General features: G+C 44.7%; 1 protein-coding gene across 1 annotated transcript in view; it reads left to right on the top strand.

Moving 5' to 3' along the window:
- Positions 1-22,223, top strand: part of LOC144889672 (E3 ubiquitin/ISG15 ligase TRIM25-like) — a 40,971-nt gene extending 18,748 nt beyond the window's left edge. The window contains exons 5-8 of the mRNA XM_078770824.1: positions 882-904; positions 4,549-4,676; positions 14,535-14,594; positions 21,523-22,223. Of these exons, the coding sequence (XP_078626950.1) occupies positions 882-904; positions 4,549-4,676; positions 14,535-14,594; positions 21,523-22,067 (756 nt within the window). The 3' untranslated portion in view covers positions 22,068-22,223. The remainder of the gene's footprint in view (positions 1-881; positions 905-4,548; positions 4,677-14,534; positions 14,595-21,522) is intronic.
- The last annotated feature ends 737 nt before the right edge of the window (positions 22,224-22,960 follow it).

The raw sequence follows: 22,960 nt of genomic DNA, 5'->3' as shown, positions 1-22,960 counted from the left end.
ACTATTCAAGTATAAGCCTTGAGTTGAGGCCTTGTTACATGTCACGATTGATGGTAAAGGTGCAGTATACCATGCAATGGTTCAAAAATGATTAATGAAATTGACTAGAAAGGTGAGTGAATGCATTTCCAGGTGTGTTTATGTCATCATGAAGTGAGATTTAGGTTTTATCACAATGAAGGTTTGGGATAAGAGTAAGTTCATGTCATGGTCTCCAAAGCAGTGATACAGCACGACTACCTGGTCACTGTTGAGGGTTTCAATCATTTCATCCAAGGATTTTATCCAAGTGATGCTCACAGTGACCTCCAGGTACCATGACATCATGGCTTTCATCATGTGCTGAATCATTCTTGAATGTTTTGATTTATCCAGGTCGTCAAAGTTACCTGTATGTAACCACCTGGAGAACGTTAGCATGAATTATGGTCAAACAACCTCTTCACATACTTTGTTCCTGAACGATTCAATGTTATTCATGTGAATACTGTTCGGGTTACAGATTTACCTTATCAGGTGTTTTCACCAAAGGGAAGTGAAGTACTGTTTCAAAATTAAAATCAAATTTATCTTTTCCTTCCCAAATTGAGAACGTCTTTCTTTGTTACCCCATGCACGCGAAGCCTCCATCTCCTAAACTGTGACTCAACGTCGTCTTATTGCAGTGTACATGGTGATGTTCAAGATTGCTTCAGTAACACTAAACACCTGGATATTTTTAATGACGATCTTTAAAATCACTATTTTATTAAAATTGAAGAACGTAATTGAACACTGTGTGGGGTATCGTGTTCTGTGAACTCTCGAGTATTTAATAAATAAAAACAAACATTCATTTATTCAAATATCTTGATCTCATTCTTTGTTTTCTTCCTTTTCAGGGTTCCAAGGACCTGCTAAAAAGGTGAGTGCATTGGTATCCGACACGTTATCAGCACATCCTGATGTTTTTGACCCAATCGTGTTTTAAACATTTAAATATATTTACTAAATAATAAAATGAGACAAAATAAAGGGAGACTTTGAGAAATGAGGATGAGGGAAAGAATGAGGATGAGGGAAAGAATGAGGGTTCGGAAAAGAATGAGGGTTAGGGAAAGAATGAGGGTTAGGGAAAGAATGAGTGTGAGAGAAGGACACACGGGGTGAACAAGATGTAACTGATTCAGGTTACTCAGTTGTCCTCATGAACTAGAGTATTTTCCTCCCGCGATTTCCTTCCCCATTTCTGATCTATAAATGAACAGTTTTGGGTTAATTTAGGGAGGAGGGTCATTATAAAGTTCATTTGTGTTATTAATTTGGACACAAACTTTAAAAAGCTCCTTAAATCCTCATTGATCCTCATTTGAATTTATCTTGTTTAGTTCATTCCTTTCTGTCCTTTTCTTTATTCTTTCCCATCCTCATCAACTTAAAACTATTGACTTCTAAATTGTCGAGATCTACTGTGTTCATTGATACACTCGAAGTCTCAAACATCCTTGAATATTCTGTTCTGCTAATTTGCCCGTGTTCCACTCGGTCTTATTGATTCTTCTCTCCATGTCCATCTGTGATCTCTGCTCACCTTCTTCTCTCCATGTCCAACCATGATCTCTGCTCACCTTCTTCTTCAACTGCTCTTTCTATTTATTCCTCGTTCCCTTCCAAACCTTTTCTAAAGATAATTCATAAAACACCTTACCCCACACTGTCTTGAGAAAAGGGCATGGAAGGGTCTTTTCAACTCTTGGTTTGCGTTTCCAAGCACGATCTATATTTTTTTGTCTGGATCTCGATATTTTCAAAGGTTGAAAGCATGAACGGCAAATTTGTTTGGTCAATATAGCGGAAATTTGCGTTTCTCCAAATACTGCTAAACTGGAGGTTTTTGGAAGTGCTAACAAAGAGATTTGTGTTCTTGTGTTCAAAATATAAAACACAAGCTGAAGAACCCGGCGTTGCTCGGAGAAATTCAAAGTAATATGAATATTGATAAAAAATCATATGTATATTGACATATAATGCGGCGCCAATTTGATTCATACAGCTGCAAGAAGAAGCAAATGTATTTTATTTGCCAGATATAGGGTGCCCCTTTATAGGAACTTTCTAGAGCATTTCTTGGTTCCTCCGAAGAACACAAGGGTAGTCCAGCATGCACACGAGATTTTTTCAGAATGTCCCTTCTTTACTATAATTTCCGCCAAACACATACCATATAGAGGGGCCTTTTCTATGCTCCTGGCATTTTCCCCAAGAATACACTAACGGTCGAAAGTTTTAGAACACCTCAATTTTTCAAGTTTTTATTGAAATGTACGCACTTTAATGTCTCAATGTACTATGAGATTATGCATAGAACAAATAAATAATTGGAGATAAAAAAGAAATCATAGAATCATTTTGTTTAACAACATTTAATTGAAATTTTTTTTACTCAGCAAAGTAGCCACCTTTTGCAGATATAACCGCCGAACACACTCGTGGCATTCTTTCTCCAATGGAAATCAAATATATTTCGGGAAGTTCTTCCCAACATTGTTGCAGAAGTTCCCACAAATGTGTTGCACTTGAAGGTTGCTTTCTTTCACCCTTCTGTGCAGTTCATCCCAAACCAGCTCGATGGGGTTTAAGTCTGGAGACTGTGCTGGCCATTCCATGATTTGAATCCTTCCGTCTTGTTCTTTTCCTCGAAGGTAGTTTTGACATAGCCTGGAGGTGTGTTTTGGGTCATTATCTTGCTGCAGGATGAACCCCTGACCAACTCGGCGTATACCAGAGGGTATTGCATTGCGATGCAAAATGCTGTGGTAGCCCTTTTGGTTCAGGGTGCCAGTCACTCTGTGCATCGCCGACTCTGGAGCCAGCAAGAGCCCCAGACCATCATGCTTCCTCCTCCATGTTTGACAGTTGGTGTCACACACTGAGGAACGATCCTTTTGCCTATTCGGCGGTGTACAAAAACCCTGCGTGATGAACCAAAGATTTCACATTTTGATTCATCTGTCCACAAGACCTTCTTCCACTTTTCCCGTCTTCAGTAGTCCACTGGCAGTGCTTCATGGCCCAGGAAAGCCTCTTTTTCTTATTTTGCCATCTTAGCAATGGCTTTCTTACTGCCACTCGACCTGTCAAACCTGCAGCTCGAAGTCTTCTCTTCACAGTTGAAACTGAGACTTGCTTACTTCGACCAGTGTTAAGCTGTGCTTGAAGCTGTTGTCCTGTGAGCCGCCTATCACGCAAGCTGTTGACTCTCAGAAACTTGTCTTCTGATTCTGTTGTGGCTTTGGCTCTGCCAGACTTCTTCCTGGCAGAGTTTCCTCCAGTTTCCAAGTGCCTTTTGATGGTGTAGGAAACTGTACTCACTGACACCTTGGCTTTCTTTGCAATTTCTTTGCAATGATTCCATGATTTCTTTTTTTATCTCCAATTGTTTATTTGTTCTATGCTTAATTTCAGAGTACATTGAGACATTAAACTGTATAAATTTCAATAAAAACTGGTAAGATTGAGGTGTTCTAAAACTTTTGACCGGTGGTGCACTTGTCATCTTCCCACTCATCAACTTTAACAATGAACATCCCACCCAACAAACATTACAGAGTCAGAGAAAATAATCAATTTCTTACATATGGTATCATAGGTATGCAAGTGTCATCCATGCACGGAATATGATACACTGTCGAACAGTACAGAACAAATGCTTTAGTATATGGTGTACATCAACATGAATTACAAAGAGATTGATCTACAATGGACATGGTTTATAACATTGGAACCTGGATACATGAATTACAAGGAGATTGATGGACAATGGACAAAGACATGGTTTATAACATTTGAACCTGGATACATGAATTAGAAAGGAGATTGATGGACAGTGGACAAAAACATGGTTTATAACATTTGAACCTGGATACATGAATTACATGGAGATTGATGGACAATGGACAAAAACATGGTTTATAACATTTGAACCTGGATTCTCTGCATCTTGTCCGAGGAGCTCAGATGGGAACACGAACAGATGGTAACAAACATTACTTCTGAGAATGGTGTTGTCCCAAGTCCCACCACAAACACCTTGTTGGATTACCCTCACCTAGGTCTTCTCTCTGCAGACAGACGGTTTTCTATCCCATCACATGGCCTTTGTTCTGTCCATCTCCTGCCAGGAAGCCGAGTCCATGACCAACTGACTCACCAAATCTGCTTCTTGCCTCGTGCTCTTCATCTCATCTTTCAATCATCTCATTCATCATTGATTTATTCTTTCTCCAACACACACCTCATTCTCTACAACCCTCACCGACACTCTCTTTCCATCCTGTTCATCGTTTTTTCCCTACCTGTTTACTTTATTCTCGATTCGGCTCCTCTAGAATCGAGACTTCTGAATAAAAATACAAATTAATACAAAAATTCACTCGATCTATTTTCTATTTTTTATTATTTACCATTCTTTTCCAGATTACTTGTTTTGATTTGTAAAAATGTATTATTTTAACAATATTCTCTCCTCCAAGAATTTCTAAAACTGATGTTTTTCCTTTTTATTCCAAGGCTCGAGACCATGTCAGACTTTAAATCCATGAAGAGGACACCGCTCCCAGTTCTGGACTTCTCGAAGGAGGAGAAGAACTTGGATGAGCTCATCACACTCAATAAGAACTTTCTTGAGAAGATACAGAGTGAGTGACACAAACTGGACATTTTATAAAGAAAATAATAAGGGAACACAAAACGTGGCATAAATATGAAAGAGAAACAGGAAGAGACCAGAACGGCACTCATGGGAGAGTATACCTCCGCCAGGTGAACACTTTGCGTTTTGTATCCCAGAGTAGACAAGGCAATCACAATACAGAATCACATTTAATCAAAATCATCCATCCACAACTTTTTGACATACCCTGCTATATATCGTTTTTGGCCCTATGTCCCAATGGTGAAGAATCACTTTAAAAATTCTACTAGCTGGATACGGATCCGGACTTTCACCAAAATTGAATTGTTTCTTCCTTCTCATAAACACAACCAGTCCAACAAGTTTCGTTCAATTCCGTCCATAACGTTTTGAGATATCCTGCTATGTATCGTTTTTGGTGTTATCTCCCAATGGAGAAGAATCACTTAATAAATTCTACTAGCCGGATCCGAATCCGGATCTTCACCAAAATCTAATCATTTCATCGCTGTCACATACGCTACAGCTCTGCCAAATTTTTTTTAATCCGTCCACAACTTTATTGAGATATTTTGTTCACAAACGGACAGACAGACAGACAGGGGTGAAAACATAACCTCCATCCACCTTTAAAGATTCTAGAAAAGGAAAAATGATAATATTTTTATTATGTTCCATATCATGGCTCACGATGAGTGAGGTTACAGAGGGAAAAACGCAAACATGGTTTCAGTGGGGAAACAGGTGTACACAACAGGTAGATGCAACAAGCAAGGTATCCAAGAAACAGGAGAAAACTAAAGATGGGAGGGGAGGAAATATCTGAAACCACGGGGCCTGGGAGAGGTAGGGTTCACAAGCGCAGAAATATTTGCAGGTAGTGATGGGAGATGTCACAATATGTTGGTGTAACACGCACTTGTAGTTCCTGGAAGGAAAATTTGGATTGAATCGTCTCCAGAAAGCAGTTCCACAAATCAGATAAAATATCAGATATTTGCAGTAAGTCGAGATTTTGGGAGTTTGATCAGAAGGAATTACTGTAAGAAGGGATTCATCCTCGATATATTAGAGATGGTCGGAGATCGAAGAGAGCAGAGGGATCAAGAATGGAGGAAATGGGGTAAAAAAAATCACACAAACAACAGGCATGAAGAACTCATGTATCGTGTAAGATGGGGTGATGTAATAGACACTGGGGAAAACGGCGGTAAAACCCTGAATCAATTTATAAATATACCTTTTTCAATTAGAAACTTTAACACTATAATGAAGGAGCCCGTGCTCCAGCATACAACAACAACATGCATTTTAAGGCCATGTTCCCTGCTAGAGCGGGGTTAGCCTTGCGGTCCCCATGACAATCTTCTCCATTTTGCCCTATTTTCTGCATCTCTCCTTGTTAACCCCCTTGCCCGCATTTCTTCTTCCACCATCTTTAGCCAAGTCTTTCTCGGTCTTCCCCGTCCTCTACTTCCTTCTACATTAACTTCCATCACTCTTCTCAACCAGTCACTTTCATCCTTCCTCAATACATGACCAAACCATCTCAACCTGTTCCTCTTCACAGCATCAATCACAGGCAATATTCCCATCATCTTTCGCAATTCATCATTTGTCTTCCTCTCTCTCAACGATACTCCGCACATCCATCGAACCATTCGCATTTCCACCCTTTCCAGCCTTCGTTGCTGCTCTACGTTCATTACCCATGTCTCGCTCCCATAAATCATAACACTTCTCACACATGCAGCATACACCTTTCCCTTCAGCTTCAGCGACACTCTCCTCATCAGCACGCCACTCAGTTCCCGAAACTTCTTCCATGCACATCTCACTCGAGCAACCGTTGCCGAGTCTGATCCACCTTCTCCATTCAGCATGTCTCCGAGGTAGCAAAATGTTTTCACACCTTCCAGCTTCACGCCGTCTCCAAGATCCAACTCAACATTTCCTCCATCTGCAGCTCCCTCTGTGCACACCTTACATTTGAATGTAGCTGCCACACTGGTTAATGACCCTCTCAGACCACTACATTTTTGATGAACCCACTCAGCACACATTGTACATTGAATGGAGTTCACTCCGACACCCTTCCTGCACACAGCACATGGCCACTTCCCAGTTCTTTCCACCTCACCACATGCTTTACCACTTGCCATCACCTTTGTCTTTCCGATATTCACCTTCAGACCTTTTGTGTCCATACATTCCTTCCACTTGTTCATCTTTTCCTTCAGTCCATCCATACTTTCCGCAATCAACACCAGGTCATCTGCATACAACAACTCCCACGGTAAACCCTCCTTTACGGTCTGAGCCAGCACCTCCATCACCGCTACAAATAGTAGTGGACTTAGTACCGACCCCTGATGCACTCCCACCTTCACCTCAAACTCACCACTGTTCCCGTCCTTCGTCCTTACAGCTGTGCGTGCTCTTTTGTACATTGCCATCACTACTCTGATCAACCATTCCTCCACTCCTAACTTCCTCAATGCCCATGTCAATACTTTGCGTGGAACCCTATCGAATGCTTTCTCCAGATCAACAAACCCAAAAAACAACTTCTTCCTCTTATCCATGTACTTCTCCTGCAACTGCCTCACAATGAAAAGTGCATCTGTCATTCCTCTTCCTGGCATAAATCCAAATTGCATTTTGTCGATCTTCACTTTCTTCCTTATCCTCCTCTCCAACACCCTTTCCAATACCTTCATTCCATGCTCCAATAACTTTATCGCTCGGTACGAGCCACACTCCAGAGGGTCACCTTTCCCCTTGTATAGAGGGACGAGGGTACTCAGTTCCCAATCCACTGGAATGCGGCCTTCTTTCACCACCAGATTACAGATCTCTGTCATTCTCTTCACACCCCAACTTCCTGCTGCCTTCAACATATCTCCCACAACTCCCGTCGGCCCTCCCGCTTTTCCACTCTTCATTGCTTTTATCGCTTCCTCAACTTCCTTCTCAGTTATCTTCTCTTCATGCTCCAGCATGAGACGGACAAAATGATGGGCAAGGCACAAACTCGTCCGAGAAGATATTTATTGTAAAAACCAACTCGGGAACTCTGAAAAGCCCGTTTATCGGGCTGCATATATATCCAAACCAGAAAGCACAACCAAAACCGAAAGCCACGCCTCTCAGGCGAGGCGTGCTTCGGTGGTCACGTGACCGACAGGTGCAAAGGATTATAACCGCACGCGCGGCACGCTTTGGTGGTCACGTGACCAGCCACCCCGGCACCGCGGTTGACCGCCGGTGACGTCACCGGCTGGAGCAAGGAGATTCTGCTGCTGGTCTCGCTTGGGGGACCCATGGGTCGCTACAATAACACAAATCACCTTCATAATACTTCCAAGAACCATGTTATATGTCGACATCTAGCAAGAGATTAATTTTGGTCGTGACCCCGAAGCCGTTCTATGAAGAGGAAAATAAAATGGAAGAAAAAGAAAAGAATTAAAAGGAGGAAATATGGAATTTTTTATAATATGTAAATGGAGTGAAGAAGAAGAACCCTGGTTCCGTTTCCTTTCACTTCCAAAGATTTATCAAGTTGTTCTGATCCAGCTCCAGCTTCTCCGGATGCTCCACCGGCCCCTCTGTGGAAATTATTAGAGAAGAACAAAAACTACAAGATGTGAAATTTTCTTGTTTCATGCTTTTGAAGATTGTTTTTATCTTTTAGCCAAATATCTAAACATTGGTGAGAAGGGGTACTGCATAAGTGTACTTTGTGAAACCCATCCATGGAAACAATCATTATGGGGCCATCGGCCCCACAAATATCAATATCGATGATGATGATGATGACGATGATGAGAGGGAGTGCCACGTGAGAGGGTGAAGAAGAGGCCACCGATATGCTTCTGTAAGATGCCGAGTGACGCTGTGTCCCATGGTGATCAATAAGGCCTCCATCTCCTCAACTGTGACTCATCGTCGTCTTAGTACAGTGGAGTCATGCTAGTACAGTGTCGTCATGCTAGTACAGTGTCGTCGTGCTAGTACAGTGTTGTCGTGCTGGTACAGTGTAGTCGTGCTAGTACGGTGTGGTCGTGTTGGTACAGTGTCGTCGTTTGTACAGTGTTGCCGTGTTAGTACAGTGTCGCCATGTTAGTACAGTGTCGCCATGTTAGTACAGTGTCACCATGTTAGTACAGTGTCGTCGTGTTAGTACAGTGTCGCCATTATTGCAGTGTGGTCGTGTTAGTACAGTGTCGTGTTGCATACAGTGTAGTCGTGTTAGTACAGTGTGGTCGTGCTAGTACAGTGTCGTTGCGTTAAACTTCCAGATTTTAAAAATGATCTTTAAATTGTTTATATTATTAAAATTGAAGTAAAAACTTGAACACTGCGTGGAGTATCATGTTCTATGAACTTTCAAGTTTGTCAAGTAATGAATTTGAGCGATGGATGATACACCGTCTGTAGCTTGATTTGGAGGCCATTTTGATTTGCATTTGCTGTTTGTCCCACCTAAAATCTCGTTTTAATGTTATCCTTTCCTATAGGTTGGAATTCCAGCATGGATTCAGGAAATCAAAGTATTGTGATTGGAAAAATCGGTGACGATGTGAATGAGGAACTAAAATATGTTCTACTCCGGAAATATAAATTTCCAGGAAATAACTTTCTTACATTCCATGTATTCCCTCTGCCTCTGAAGGTGGATGGAGGTTATGTTTTCACCCTTGTCTATGTGTCTGTCTCTGTCTTGTTTGTTTGTGTCATGTATGCAGTGCAAATGTTCACCGTTGTATCCCTACACCGGGACCGGGTTGTATCCCTACGCGAGAGCTCGGATGGCGCTGCTGTGAATCGGGCCTTGATCGGCAGAGTGAATAAACGCGTACGACAATTGATCGCAGTTTGTCGAGATACTTTCCATGGCGACGAGGATAAACATCTAGACCATGACATATTTCGGCCATATCGATGAATTCGACCCTCATGAGGGGGATTTTGACACGTATTCTGAGCGGTTGTCTTTCTACTTCGAGGCGAACGGCATTGCGACCGAAGGCCGGATGAAGGCCGTCTTCCTGTCCGTTTGCGGAGGTGAGACGTTCACACTCGTTAAAAACCTGATTCGGCCTCGGACAATCCAGGAGCTCACGTATGCAGAGCTCAAGGCCGCTTTGAAGGAACATTGCAACCCATCTCCTTCAGTCATCCTGTGTCGGTTTAATTTTTACATGTGCAGACAGCAGCAAGGTCAGTCGATCGCAGACTTCATTGCACACCTCAAAAAACTGTCACATCTGTGTGAGTTTGGGGACACGATCGATGACATGCTTCGTGATTTGCTGGTGGTTGGCATGTCCGATGACCGCACTCGTAGACGCCTGCTTGCTGAGAGAAGACTGACGTTCCAAAATGCCAGAGACACCGCCATTTCCATGGAAAGTGCTGAACGCAACGCTACAAGCATCGGTGCCACTCGCTCATCTGGTACCAGCCCTGCTGTGAATCGGTTGGATCATGTTCAGCCACAACGTTGGAACAAGGCTCCTCGTCAGAAGCCAGTGCAGTCTCAAACCCACAACAACTGTTTTTGGTGCAACGGAAAGCACCCTCCGGAGACGTGTCGGTTCAAAGAGGCCACCTGCCATTTCTGTTCGAAAACTGGCCATATTGCTCCAGCTTGCATCACTCGCAAATCGGGAAAAGGAAAAGCTGCTGACAAGATTCATCAGTTTATCGGTTCGGAGGAACCCGAGCTTGACCAGGTGAGCTCTGTTTCCGACAACTCAGAATCGTATGACCTGCTTCATATTGATTCTCACCATAGGCGGGACCCTCTTCTTGCCAATGTTGTCGTCAACAATCGACCATTGCAAATGGAGGTCGACACTGGTGCAGCCGTCTCGCTCATCAGCCATGCTGTTTTCACAAACCTGTGGAGTGATGCTGACCGACCCCATCTGAAACCTACTACCTATGGACTATCCACCTATACAGGTGAGAAGATTGTTCCCTGCGGTACATGTGATGTCACGGTGGGCTACGATAACCGTGAGTTTCAGCTACCCCTGATCGTCATTCCTGGAAAGGGCCCTTCCTTACTCGGCAGGAACTGGTTGAGCATAATTCGACTGAAGTGGGAAAGCATTCATCAACTCCGGGCAGCCAACGTTTCTCCTACCGCAGCATACACACTCAAAAATGTGCTGGATACGTACCCGGATGTCTTCAAGGATGAGCTTGGAACCTTGAAAGGACATACGGCTAAACTCAGGGTTGACCGGGATGCCAATCCTATATTTTGCAGGGCTCGCCCAGTCCCTTTCGCCCTGCGGGAGCGGATTGACAAGGAACTGGATCATCTTGAAAATCTGGGGATCATCGAGCAAATCTAGTATGCCGAATGGGCGGCGCCCATCGTTCCGGTCATAAAATCGGACCAGTCCATCCGCATATGTGGAGATTATAAAATGACCGTGAACAGGTGTTCTTCATTGGATAAATATCCAATCCCAAGGATCGAAGACCTCTATGCTCGTCTCACGGGAGGCAAGACTTTTACGAAACTCGATCTCAAATCCGCCTATCTACAGCTCTGCTTGGACGAGAATTCGAAACAGTATCTTACCATCAACACGCATCGTGGGTTGTATAGGTACCACCGACTTAGTTTTGGAGTGAAATCTGCACCTGGAATTTATCAGCGTGTCATGGACAGTTTGTTTGTCAACGTGTCAAGGACAACAGTTCGACCCGCCACTGCCGGAGATCGTCGTGGCCGCTCCAGCCGGCTCGGATGCCCCGAAAACCTCTGCAAACGCTACACCCTTCGTGGAGAACAAAGGAATCACCTCGGACTCTGTATCCACTGGTACACCGCGACCCAAAGGAATCACCTCGGACTCTGTATCCACTGGTACACCGCGACCCAAAGGGATCACCTCGGACTCTGTATCCACTGGTACACCGCGACCCAAAGGAATCACCTCGGACTCTGTATCCACTGGTACACCGCGACCCAAAGGAATCACCTCGGACTCTGTATCCACTGGTACACCGCGACCCAAAGGGATCACCTCGGACTCTGTATCCACTGGTACACCGCGACCCAAAGGGATCACCTCGGACTCTGTATCCACTGGTACACCGTGACCCAAAGGAATCACCTCGGACTCTGTATCCACTGGTACACCGCGACCCAAAGGAATCACCTCGGACTCTGTATCCACTGGTACACCGCGACCCAAAGGGATCACCTCGGACTCTGTATCCACTGGTACACCGCGACCCAAAGGAATCACCTCGGACTCTGTATCCACTGGTACACCGCGACCCAAAGGAATCACCTCGGACTCTGTATCCACTGGTACACCGCGACCCAAAGGAATCACCTCGGACTCTGTATCCACTGGTACACCGCGACGCTCAATGCGTGAGAGAAAAGCACCCGACCGGTTGAATCTTTGAAGATGTTTTTTTTTTCACGTTGACACATGTTCTATTTTCACGTATTTTCATTATTCTCATAACCGTTTGCACACATATTTTCACATGTTTTGGAAATGTTGCTTTTGAAATGTCAATTCTGGAAATCTAGCACGTATTGCTCTTGGTAATTTTGGACTTAAAGGGGAGGATGTCATGTATGCAGTGCAAATGTTCACCGTTGTATCCCTACGCGAGAGCTCGGATGGCGCTGCTGTGAATCGGGCCTTGATCGGCAGAGTGAATAAACGTGTACGACAATTGATCGCAGTTTGTCGAGATACTTTACAGTTTGTTTGTGAGCAGGATATCTCAAAAAGTTGTGGATGGATTCGGACGGAATTTTGTGGATAGGTTGGGTGTGTGACAAGGACGAATTCATCCGATTTGGTGAAGATCCGAATCCAGATCTGGAACAGAGAATTTTTAACTGATTTCACATCATTGAGAGTTGGGGCCAAAAACGATGTCCTGCATACCACGATATTTCAAAAAGTTGTGAATGAGTTATGACAAAACTTGGTGAATGAGTTGGCTGGGTGCGACAATAACAAGCTGATTCGACTTTGGTTCAGGTCTGGATCCAGATCCGGTCTTTCAGGGGATACAAAACATAAACTGTGCAGCCTGGTGGAGGTATGTGCTCTACCAGGTGCCGTTCTAGTTAATTTCGTTATGATAAAGAAACATTATGGACCAGAAATACAAGACTAACATAATTTAAATCCTTTTTCATAAATTATAAAATTCATAACATGAAATCCACAAAGTTGTGATCCGGGATGGAGGGGGACCGGCCCGTGGGGGAGAGAAATCTCCTTTTGTGCCGAAAACAAACATTTTAGAGGTGAATGAGGTCATTAGTTGAGATTGTGAGGAACCAGGACATGAACTTGGTGTTTGTGCAAAACTTAACATCCAGGTCGATGTAACTGATCATTCATTCATTCATTGTTTTATTCTTCTCATGAACTGTAATTGTAAAAGTTTGGAAAAGTGAAGAATGTTTGTGTAAAAGTTGTTAAAATGAATTCTGTACAGTGAAGTGTTCACGGATCATCATAACGAAGCAGAAACTTTTGGTTAATATTTCCAGGTGTTGTACATGAAACACACACACTGATTACACAGTGATACGTCACGTGGAACATGTCAGGTGAATGAGTTGTTCTCACTTCATTCTTCAAATAATTTATTCATTGTTATGATAAAAACAACTGATCAATGAACATTATGAAAGGCTGGACAAAATAATTCAGTCATTTCCATTTTGATCGATTAACCATTGGGTCAATTCAGGGAAACTTAAAAAATAAATAGGACCGTGGGTCCTGAAGCTCACCTGGATCAGGAGCAACAGTCGCTCAACCCCCCACGGACCCTCTCAGACTATGATATGTTTAATGCTGTGAACAAACTTTGGTGCATCATGGGTGATGAAGGTTGTGATCAGGTTTTTCAAAATTGTGTGTGTAGTTTCGGAGAAGATCAAATACCTATTTTGGGGGTCAAACCCCCGTAGTTCCCCTTATTGAGCGCAGATTTTGATGTGATTAATTCACCTTCATTAGGCGTCAGATATGAAGCTCATGTCCAACTTTCATCAACATCATGTGTTTGGTTCAAGCGATAATGACTGAAGTGTTTACAGACTCAATCCCTCCCTCCCTCAATCCCTCCCTCCCTCACTCCCTCACTCACTCACTTACCTATGGACAATCCTCGATCGCATAAGATCACCGCACTAAAGTCCAGGTGAGCTAAAAATACTGAGTTGGTAAAGGGAATTTTTCAATCTATAATTTTTTCACAGGTGCACTGACCTATCACGGAGCGATCAACAGATTGATTTCACCAAGAACGATCTCACATCAACATAAATCATTCACATGTTCCTAAAATCATTCACATGCATATTGAATAATTCGCATGTTGCTTCAATCATTGACATGTACCTGGAATAATTCACATGTTCCTTGAATCATTCACATGTACCTTGAATCAATTACATGCACATTGAATCATTCACATGTACCTTGAATAATTCGCATGTTTCTTGAATCATTCACATGTTTCTTGAATCATTCACTTGTTCCTGGAATCATGTGATGTTTAATTCCAGTGAAGAAGGAAAGATTCATTCTATCTTGTGGAGAAAACGAATTAGCGATCACTCCATTTTACTACATGAGAGGGAAGTGTAAGGACAATGTTGGGAAATTTCCTTCATGAATCGATGAAAATGATAATTTATTTAATACAAAATGGAGGTTCCATGTCTCTTCCCCCATGTTTGTTGTGTTTAGATTTTTCGTTAAAAGATAAAATAAATCTTCATAAACAAAAAAACAATAGAATTTCACATCTTGTAATTTTTGTTAATCTTTAGTCATTTCCACAGAAGGACCGGTGGAGCATCCGGAGAAGGTGGAGCTGGATCAGAACAACTTGAGAAGACTTTGTAAGTGAAGGGAAATGGGGAGGGGGTTCTTCTTCTTCCTTCCATTTACAGATCATTTAAAATTCCATATTTTCTCCTTTTCATTCTTTCCTTTTTCTTCTGTTTTATTTCCCTGTTCATATTTTCCTTCACTCTATTCCACTTAGTTATTTTCCAACTCGATTTTCCCTCTTGTGAAGTGTCACAAGACCCAAAGTTTGTTTAATTGAACGATGTCCAACCAGGAGGAGGGGAAATTCCAAACTTGTGTTTGCTGATTAAAGACTTTTCTTAATCCCCATCCTGTCCTCCCTCCTCTCTCATCCCCCACCCCCCATCCCCTTCCCTCTCTCTCTCTCTCCCTTCATCTCCCCCATCCCCCTCTCTCTCCCCCCTCTTTCTCCCCCACAGCCCCATCCACCTCTCTCTCTTCCACACTGCCCCATCCCCCTCTCTCTCTCCCCCACTACCCCATCCCCTCTCTCTCTCTTCCTCACTTCCCCATCCCCTCTCTCTCTCTCTTCCCCACTACCCCACCCCCCTCTCTGTCTCTTCCACACTACCCCATCCCCCTCTCTCTCTCCCCCACTACCCCATCCCCTCTCTCTCTCTCTTCCTCACTTCCCCATCCCCTCTCTCTCTCTTCCCCACTACCCCACCCCCCTCTCTCTCTCTCTCTTCCCCACTACCCCATTCCCCTCTTTCTCTCGTCCTCCCCTTCTCACCAACGATGTAATCAGAACAAGGTCTTTCTTGACAAATCGTGGTTCGTTCTGAAACATAATCCGGTATAAATTGCTCGTTCGTCACAGATAAAATTTACAATCCTGAAGGAATTTGTAACATATTTCCCAATCTCTCACATAAACATCTTACATCAACAAACATTGTGGAATCATATATCTATAATAATAAAAAAAAGTGTGTGTGTGTGTGTGTGTGTGTGTGTGTGTGTGTGTGTGTGTGTGTGTGTGTGTGTCCATCTCCTCCATAACTCCAAAACCATGAAACGTAGCACCCCCAAACTTTGCATACATACCTCTCCACCTCCAATGGATTACATGAAGGAAAACTGTGTCTTTGTGTGTGTGTTTTTAAGATAATTTACACGAACAGGCTTATCTTTGGTCAGCCTGCGTTCAGGTCGCTCAGCTTGGGGTCTTAATTCCCCCCATTTTGTCCACTCAATTCCAGTATTCCCTGCGTCAGAACAGATCGGTTTCTGTGTAATAAAGCTTGCTTGAGTGCTTGAGCTGCTTGGTGAGCACTCTCCAAGCAGCTTGGTAATGAGTGGAACACCCCTGCTCCCTCCTCAGATTGAGTCTATTTTATTTAGTTCCTTCCTTTAAAGAGTAAAAATATGGGCAATACACCTGGCGCTCACCTGGTAGAATAACCAGTATACTGCACTGACTAAAGGTATTTTAAACCAATTACAATGGTTGCCAGAAGACAGGGCAGCAGGTAGAATCATACTGACATAATCAATAGACTTCAAACAAACAAAACATACCTATTTTGGGGTCCACTCCCACATACCTCCTTTTGTAATGCAGTGAACAAACATTTGTACATCACGTGTGGTGAAGGTTGTGTGGGAGTTTCATCGAAATAGTGTTTGTCGTTTCAGGGGAAAAAGCAAATACCTATTTTGGGGGGAAATATGGCTCCACGCAGACCCCCTGAGACCCCGTTTTTTTTCATTGTTGTGAACAAACTTTAGTCACAACACAACAAATATCATTTGTGCCAAATTTGGTCAAATCCCATCAGCGGTTTTGCAGAAGAAGTTTCAAGTGTTTACAGACAGACGGACGGACGCCGCGCCATCGCATAAGCTCACCTGAACTTTGTTCCAGGTGAGCTAAAAAGTACGTATATCGACGAACGAAGCAGCCCCCCCCCTCAACCCCCCTCCCATCCCTCTCCCCCCCCACCCCCCGGTGCCTCGCCTTTGTTGTGCTATTTTATTTTCCCCCTTTTTGTGTGATCTTCTTTCATGATACGACGTCACTTCCACATAAGTAGATACATCTACATACACTACTCAATAAGTTAGGGATATTGTGGGAGTGAGAGGGATATTGTGGGAGTGAGAGGGATATTGTGGGAGTGAGAGGGATATTGTGGGAGTGAGAGGGATATTGTGGGAGTGAGTTTATTTTTTTTATAGGGATTAGGGTTAGGGTATTGAAATTGTGTGGGAGTGAGAGGGATATTGTGGGAGTGAGTTTATTTTTTTTATAGGGATTAGGGTTAGGGTATTGAAATTGTGTGGGAGTGAGAGGGATATTGTGGGAGTGAGAGGGATATTGTGGGAGTGAGAGGGATATTGTGGGAGTGAGAGGGATATTGTGGGAGTGAGTTTATTTTTTTTATAGGGATTAGGGTTAGGGTATTGAAATTGTGTGGGAGTGAGAGGGATATTGTGGGAGTGAGAGGGATATTGTGGGAGTGAGAGGGATATTGTGGGAGTGAGAGGGATATTGTGGGAGTGAGTTTATTTTTTTTATAGGGATTAGGGTTATGGTATTGAAATTGTGTGGGAGTGAGAGGGATATTGTGGGAGTGAGAGGGATATTGTGGGAGTGAGTTTATTTTTTTTATAGGGATTAGGGTTATGGTATTGAAATTGTGTGGGAGTGAGAGGGATATTGTGGGAGTGAGAGGGATATTGTGGGAGTGAGTTTATTTTTTTTATAGGGATTAGGGTTATGGTATTGAAATTGTGTGGGAGTGAGAGGGATATTGTGGGAGTGAGAGGGATATTGTGGGAGTGAGTTTATTTTTTTTATAGGGATTAGGGTTATGGTATTGAAATTGTGTGGGAGTGAGAGGGATATTGTGGGAGTGAGTTTATTTTTTTTATAGGGATTAGGGTTATGGTATTGAAATTGTGTGGGAGTGAGAGTGATATTGTGGGAGTGAGAGGGATATTGTGGGAGTGAGAGGGATATTGTGGGAGTGAGAGGGATATTGTGGGAGTGAGTTTATTTTTTTTATAGGGATTAGGGTTATGGTATTGAAATTGTGTGGGAGTGAGAGGGATATTGTGGGAGTGAGAGGGATATTGTGGGAGTGAGTTTATTTTTTTTATAGGGATTAGGGTTATGGTATTGAAATTGTGTGGGAGTGAGAGGGATATTGTGGGAGTGAGAGGGATATTGTGGGAGTGAGTTTATTTTTTTTATAGGGATTAGGGTTATGGTATTGAAATTGTGTGGGAGTGAGAGGGATATTGTGGGAGTGACTTAATTTTTTTATGGGGGTTCGGGTTAGGGTATTGAAATCAAGAATGCTGTGTTTTTTCACACGTTAATAACCATCGAATTAGGACCAACAACTTTTTTCAACATAATTAATGCACAACACCAACCACACCGAAGAACCTGCCGATATCCCTAACTTATTGTGAGTAGTGTATATGTACACCATTGTCTGTCCGCCATTGTTCCTTATCCACGGCCACATCTTTTTAGTTACAATCTCCAGACTCAGGGAACAAATACAACTTCATGAAGGGGAGAGGGTAACATCGGCAATGTGGCCATGGCATCACTTGTGGGTGTGGGCGGTAGGGTGGCGGGGAGGTGATATCGGCAATGTGCCCTCGGCATCAAGAGGAAGTGTGGGGTGTGGTGGGAAGGCATAAACACTATGTAAATGTGTGGTGGCAGAGGTTATTACAATTTCTCTATTTACTTGGGCAACGCTGATGTTAAAGCTCTGTTTGCACGGGTAAATTTGTTCTCCTTTCCTTCTCCCCCAAATCGAGGGTCCTGTAAAAGCCCCCCCCCCCAAAATAATATATGCAGTACATCCCTTCCCCTCTCCCCTCTCCCCTCCTCTTTTCTCTTCCCCTCCCCTCTTCCTCTTCCCCTTTCTCCTCCCTCCCCTTCCCCCTGCCCTCCTCCTCCCACCCCTTCCCTCCATTCTCTTCCTCCTCCCTCTCCCCTTCCTCCTCTTCCTCCTCCCTCTCCCCTTCCTCCTCTTCCCTCCTCCTCCCACCCCTTCCCTCCATTCTCTTACCCCTCCCTCTCCCCTTCCTCCCCCCCTTCCTCCTCTTCCCTCCTCCTTCCCCTTCTAGCAGCAAAAGACATGATGACTAATTGGTCCATCAGTGAAGCGACAGGTCGACTCTTCCAGTATAAAAATAACGTCCATCGACCTCGTGTTGGATTTCGATCATGTTGGTTCGAGCTTTGCATTTCATACTCAACGAGAAACTTCTTATTCAAACTCGGAAAACATTACAGGGAAACGTTCTGCTTCTGATAAATCTTCTTCTTCAAACTCGGAAAACATCACAGAGAAACGTTCTGCTTCTGAGAAATCTTCCTCTTCAAATTGGAAAAACATTACAGAGAAACTCAGCCATGATCATTCTTCTTCTTCTGGAGAAAGGGCGTAAACAAAGCACAGGCCCTTCCCCTTCCCCTTCCTCTTCTTCTTCATCTTATTCTTCCAAGCAGAATGGAGAAACTCAGCTGTCAGTAGATTGGTAAACATCTGTCTTATATCAATATTATAAAAGGAGTCATGTCTGTCTGTCTGTCTGTCTGTTTGTGTCTCTGTGTCTCTGTCTGTGTGTCTGTTTGACATGTTGTAACTTGAGAATGGATTAATGGATTTCAATGAATCAAACTACGGTGGATTCGGGTACCTCCTGGGAATGTTTGTGATACAAAAAAAAATAATAATAAAAATATTTTTTGCGTGGGTCCATGGACACGCGTGTCGAAACTGCAAATGCCAACACGTGACATTGGGTATACCTGCACGGAGAGCAGGATCTTCCAGGAAACCATTTTTTGTTCCCACATAGATGAACCATCTCAGCAAAGTATTTCCGTCAGCGAAGCGATGGATCTTATATTCTCGTCAACATAAAACATCGGGGTGCTCACCTGGTCAAATAAACAGTATACACCGACTACAGGTATTTTAACCCAATTTCAATGGTTGCTCGAAGACAGGTTAGCATGTAGAATAATACTAACATAATCATAAGACTATAAAACAAACAAACCAAAAAATACATATTTTGGGGGCAAACCCATCCCACCCCGGGGCAACCCCTCCCAACCCGGGGCAACCCCTCCCACCCCGGGGCAACCCCTCCCACCCCGAGGCAACCCCTCCCACCCCGGGGCAACCCCTCCTACCCCGAGGCAACCCCTCCCACCCCGAGGCAACCCCTCCCACCCCGAGGCAACCCCTCCCACCCCGGGGCAACACCTCCCACCCCGAGGCAACCCCTCCCACCCCGGGGCAACACCGCCCACCACGGGGAAACCCCTCCCACCCCGGGGCAACCCCTCCCACCCCGGGGCAACACCTCCCACCCCGGGGCAACCCCTCCCACCCCGGGGCAACCCCTCCCACCGCGGGGCAACACCTCCCACCCCGAGGCAACCCCTCCCATCCCGGGGCAACACCTCCCACCCCGGGGCAATTCCCCCCACCCCGGGGCAACCCCTCCCACCCTGGGGCAACCCCTACCACCCTGGGGCAACACCTCCCACCCCGGGGCAACACCTCCCACCCCGGGGCAACACCTCCCACCCTGGGTAACCCCTCCCACCCCGGGGCAACACCTCCCACCCCGGGGCAACACCTCCCACCCCGGGTAACCCCTCCCACCCCGGGGCAACACCTCCCACCCCGGGGCAACACCTCCCACCCCGGGGCAACACCTCCAACCCTGGGGCAACACCTCCCACCCCGGGGCAATACCCCCCACCCCGGGGCAACCCCTCCCACCCTGGGGCAACCCCTCCCACCCCAGGGCAACACCTCCCACCCCGGGGCAACACCTCCCACCCCAGGGCAACACCTCCCAACCTGGGTAACCCCTCCCACCCCGGGGCAACACCTCCCACCCCGGGGCAACACCTCCCACCCCGGGGCAATACCTCCCACCCTGGGTAACCCCTCCCACCCCGGGTCAACACCTCCCACCCCAGGGCAACACCTCCCACCCCTCACCCCGTAGATCCCCAAAGGAGCAGATTTTTTTTATTGCCCTGAATAAACTCAGGTACATCATGGGGGATGAAGGTTGTGGTGAAGTTTCATCGAAATCGTTTGTGTAGTTTGAGAAAAAGCAAATTCCTATTTTGGGGGTTAAACCTGGATCCACTTGACCCCCGGTAAACCCCCTTAGACGGCGAGTTTTTTTAGTGCCTTGAACAAACTTTAGTCACAACAAAACAAATATCATTTGTGCCAAATTTGGTCGCAATCCCATCAGCGGTTTCGGAGAAGAAGTTTCAAGTGTTTACGGACCGACGGACGACGCGTCATCGCATAAGCTCACCTGAACTTCGTTCCAGGTGAGATAAATATACGTGTTAAACAATCAACGTCGAGTGCTAAAACCACTTGGTTTCCATGGTGATACGGTGGCTCGCTTCATGGAGGCATCTCCGGAATTGGAAAGCAAATGGAGGATGAAAGTAACAGGACAAGCACGATGTGTGAGAGGTATCCGCACTCGCTCTGAGGTGTCTAACCTGGGTTAGAATCCCGACCGAGCTATGAACTGTCATCCCGGTGTTTCACAGGTGCAGAGTGACTCATCAATGTGTGTGTCGACCTGTTAAACAGTGTCACACCTGCAAGATTTTCATTTCCCCTCCCCTCCCCCCTCTCCCCTCAACCTCTGCCGCCCCTCAACCTCTGTCCCCTCCTCATCCTCTCTCCTCACTCACAGATCTCCTCCCTCGTCTTCTCCCCTCCCGATCCACTCCCCCTCGAAGTTTTTCTCGGTGAAATAAATAAATAAATAATGTATGTTGTTCATTGCGAAATAAATAAAGTTGTTAAATCGTGAAGTGAATAAACAAAACAATTGTTGTAATAAAATATTTTTTGTGATAGAGATTAATGTGTTTGTGTTTTTGTCCGTTTGTCTAACAATGTCCGTGACCCCGTGTCGTGTCCGCAGATGGACGGAGCCCGAGTCTGGAGCCAAACTCTGCACATCGACGGATCACGATCTCCGGGGATCTCAGGACGGCGACTCGAACCAGGACCGGGAATCAGTACCCGGAACATCCTGATCGGTTTGATTATTATACACAAGTTGTTACCTGTGATTGTTTCTCCTCAGGTCGTCATTACTGGGAGGTCGATGTGGGGTCGAGTTATTTGTGCAGAATCGGGATCTGTTTAAACTCCATGGGGAGAAAAGGGGCAGAGAGCGGGTTGGGAGAGAATCCCGAGTCTTGGTGTTTATATAAATGTGATGACGAATTCTCCGCATATCACAACTATCAATGTACCTACCTTTCCGTCCCGGGGGATCATGAACGGTTTGGGTTCTTCTTGGATTGCGAGGCGGGAGAGTTGACGTGTTTCGGGGACTCGCAGGTCCTGCACGTGTTCAGGGGGAACTTCATGGACCCCGTTAAACCCGCTATTGGGGTTTGGGATAATGATGGACCCGTTCATTTTGTACATTTAGTGAAACAAACTTTCATCACGAACTGATCCGGTTATTTTGGGTCAAATCAATCAAATCATTTACCTGTTCATGACGATGTGATTTACCTGTTCATGACGATGTGATTGCTGATTAATGTTTATATTATAATAAAGTTTATACAATTTAATAAGTTCATTGTTTATCTTATTTGATGTGAAATGAACTTTAACCCGAACTCTTCACTCTCCTCAGATGCAATAGATTCTTCTTCTTCAAAGCGTCATTGAATGGGATGTTTGAGTGAAGAAAGTCCGTCCAGGTAGATGAAACCCTTTGTGTTTACCTGGAATGGACCACCGGCGTTAATCGTGAAGGTGACGGTGGGTTTGGATTGGATCACAGGTAGAATGTGGAACCCTGGATGGAATTAACAGAACGTTCATCAGGTATCGCGAATCACACCTTTCGAAACATGGCCAGGTGACCTTTTGGGTGTTACTCTCTCTTTTGGTCCGATGAAGGGTTCATACCTGACCTGAAACGTCAGGTTCTCATTGTTTCTCACGGAGGTTTTAATCTTAATCTTTGTGGAAATCTCTTCCATCCAATCAAAACACAGAGATAAAATCACCATTTCATCACCAGTGTATTGACGTCACGAAGTTAATTTAGCGTCATCACGTGAATGTAAATTCCTGAGAAGGCGTCGCATCATGTACTGTGATTAACAATTCATATTCACCTGGCGGGAGGTAAACCGTGATCATACAGGTGCGGCCCTCAGGGCGACATTGCACTCCGGGAGGGGCAGGTTGGGGTTCACCCTCGAAATTCTCCAATTGGGGGAAACTCGACCCTACAATTTTTGGTAGTGGGGACTTAGATCTTAGATCATGTTAACATTCACCAATTCACTTCTCTTTTTAATTTTACACGTCGACGCCATTGAATGTTAACA

Source organism: Myxine glutinosa, chromosome 1 (assembly GCF_964187855.1).
Source record: "Myxine glutinosa chromosome 1, kmMyxGlut1.1, whole genome shotgun sequence".
Lineage (NCBI taxonomy): Eukaryota > Metazoa > Chordata > Myxini > Myxiniformes > Myxinidae > Myxine > Myxine glutinosa.
Note: the sequence above shows the minus strand (reverse complement) of the source record. Positions and strands in the feature narration are given on the sequence as shown.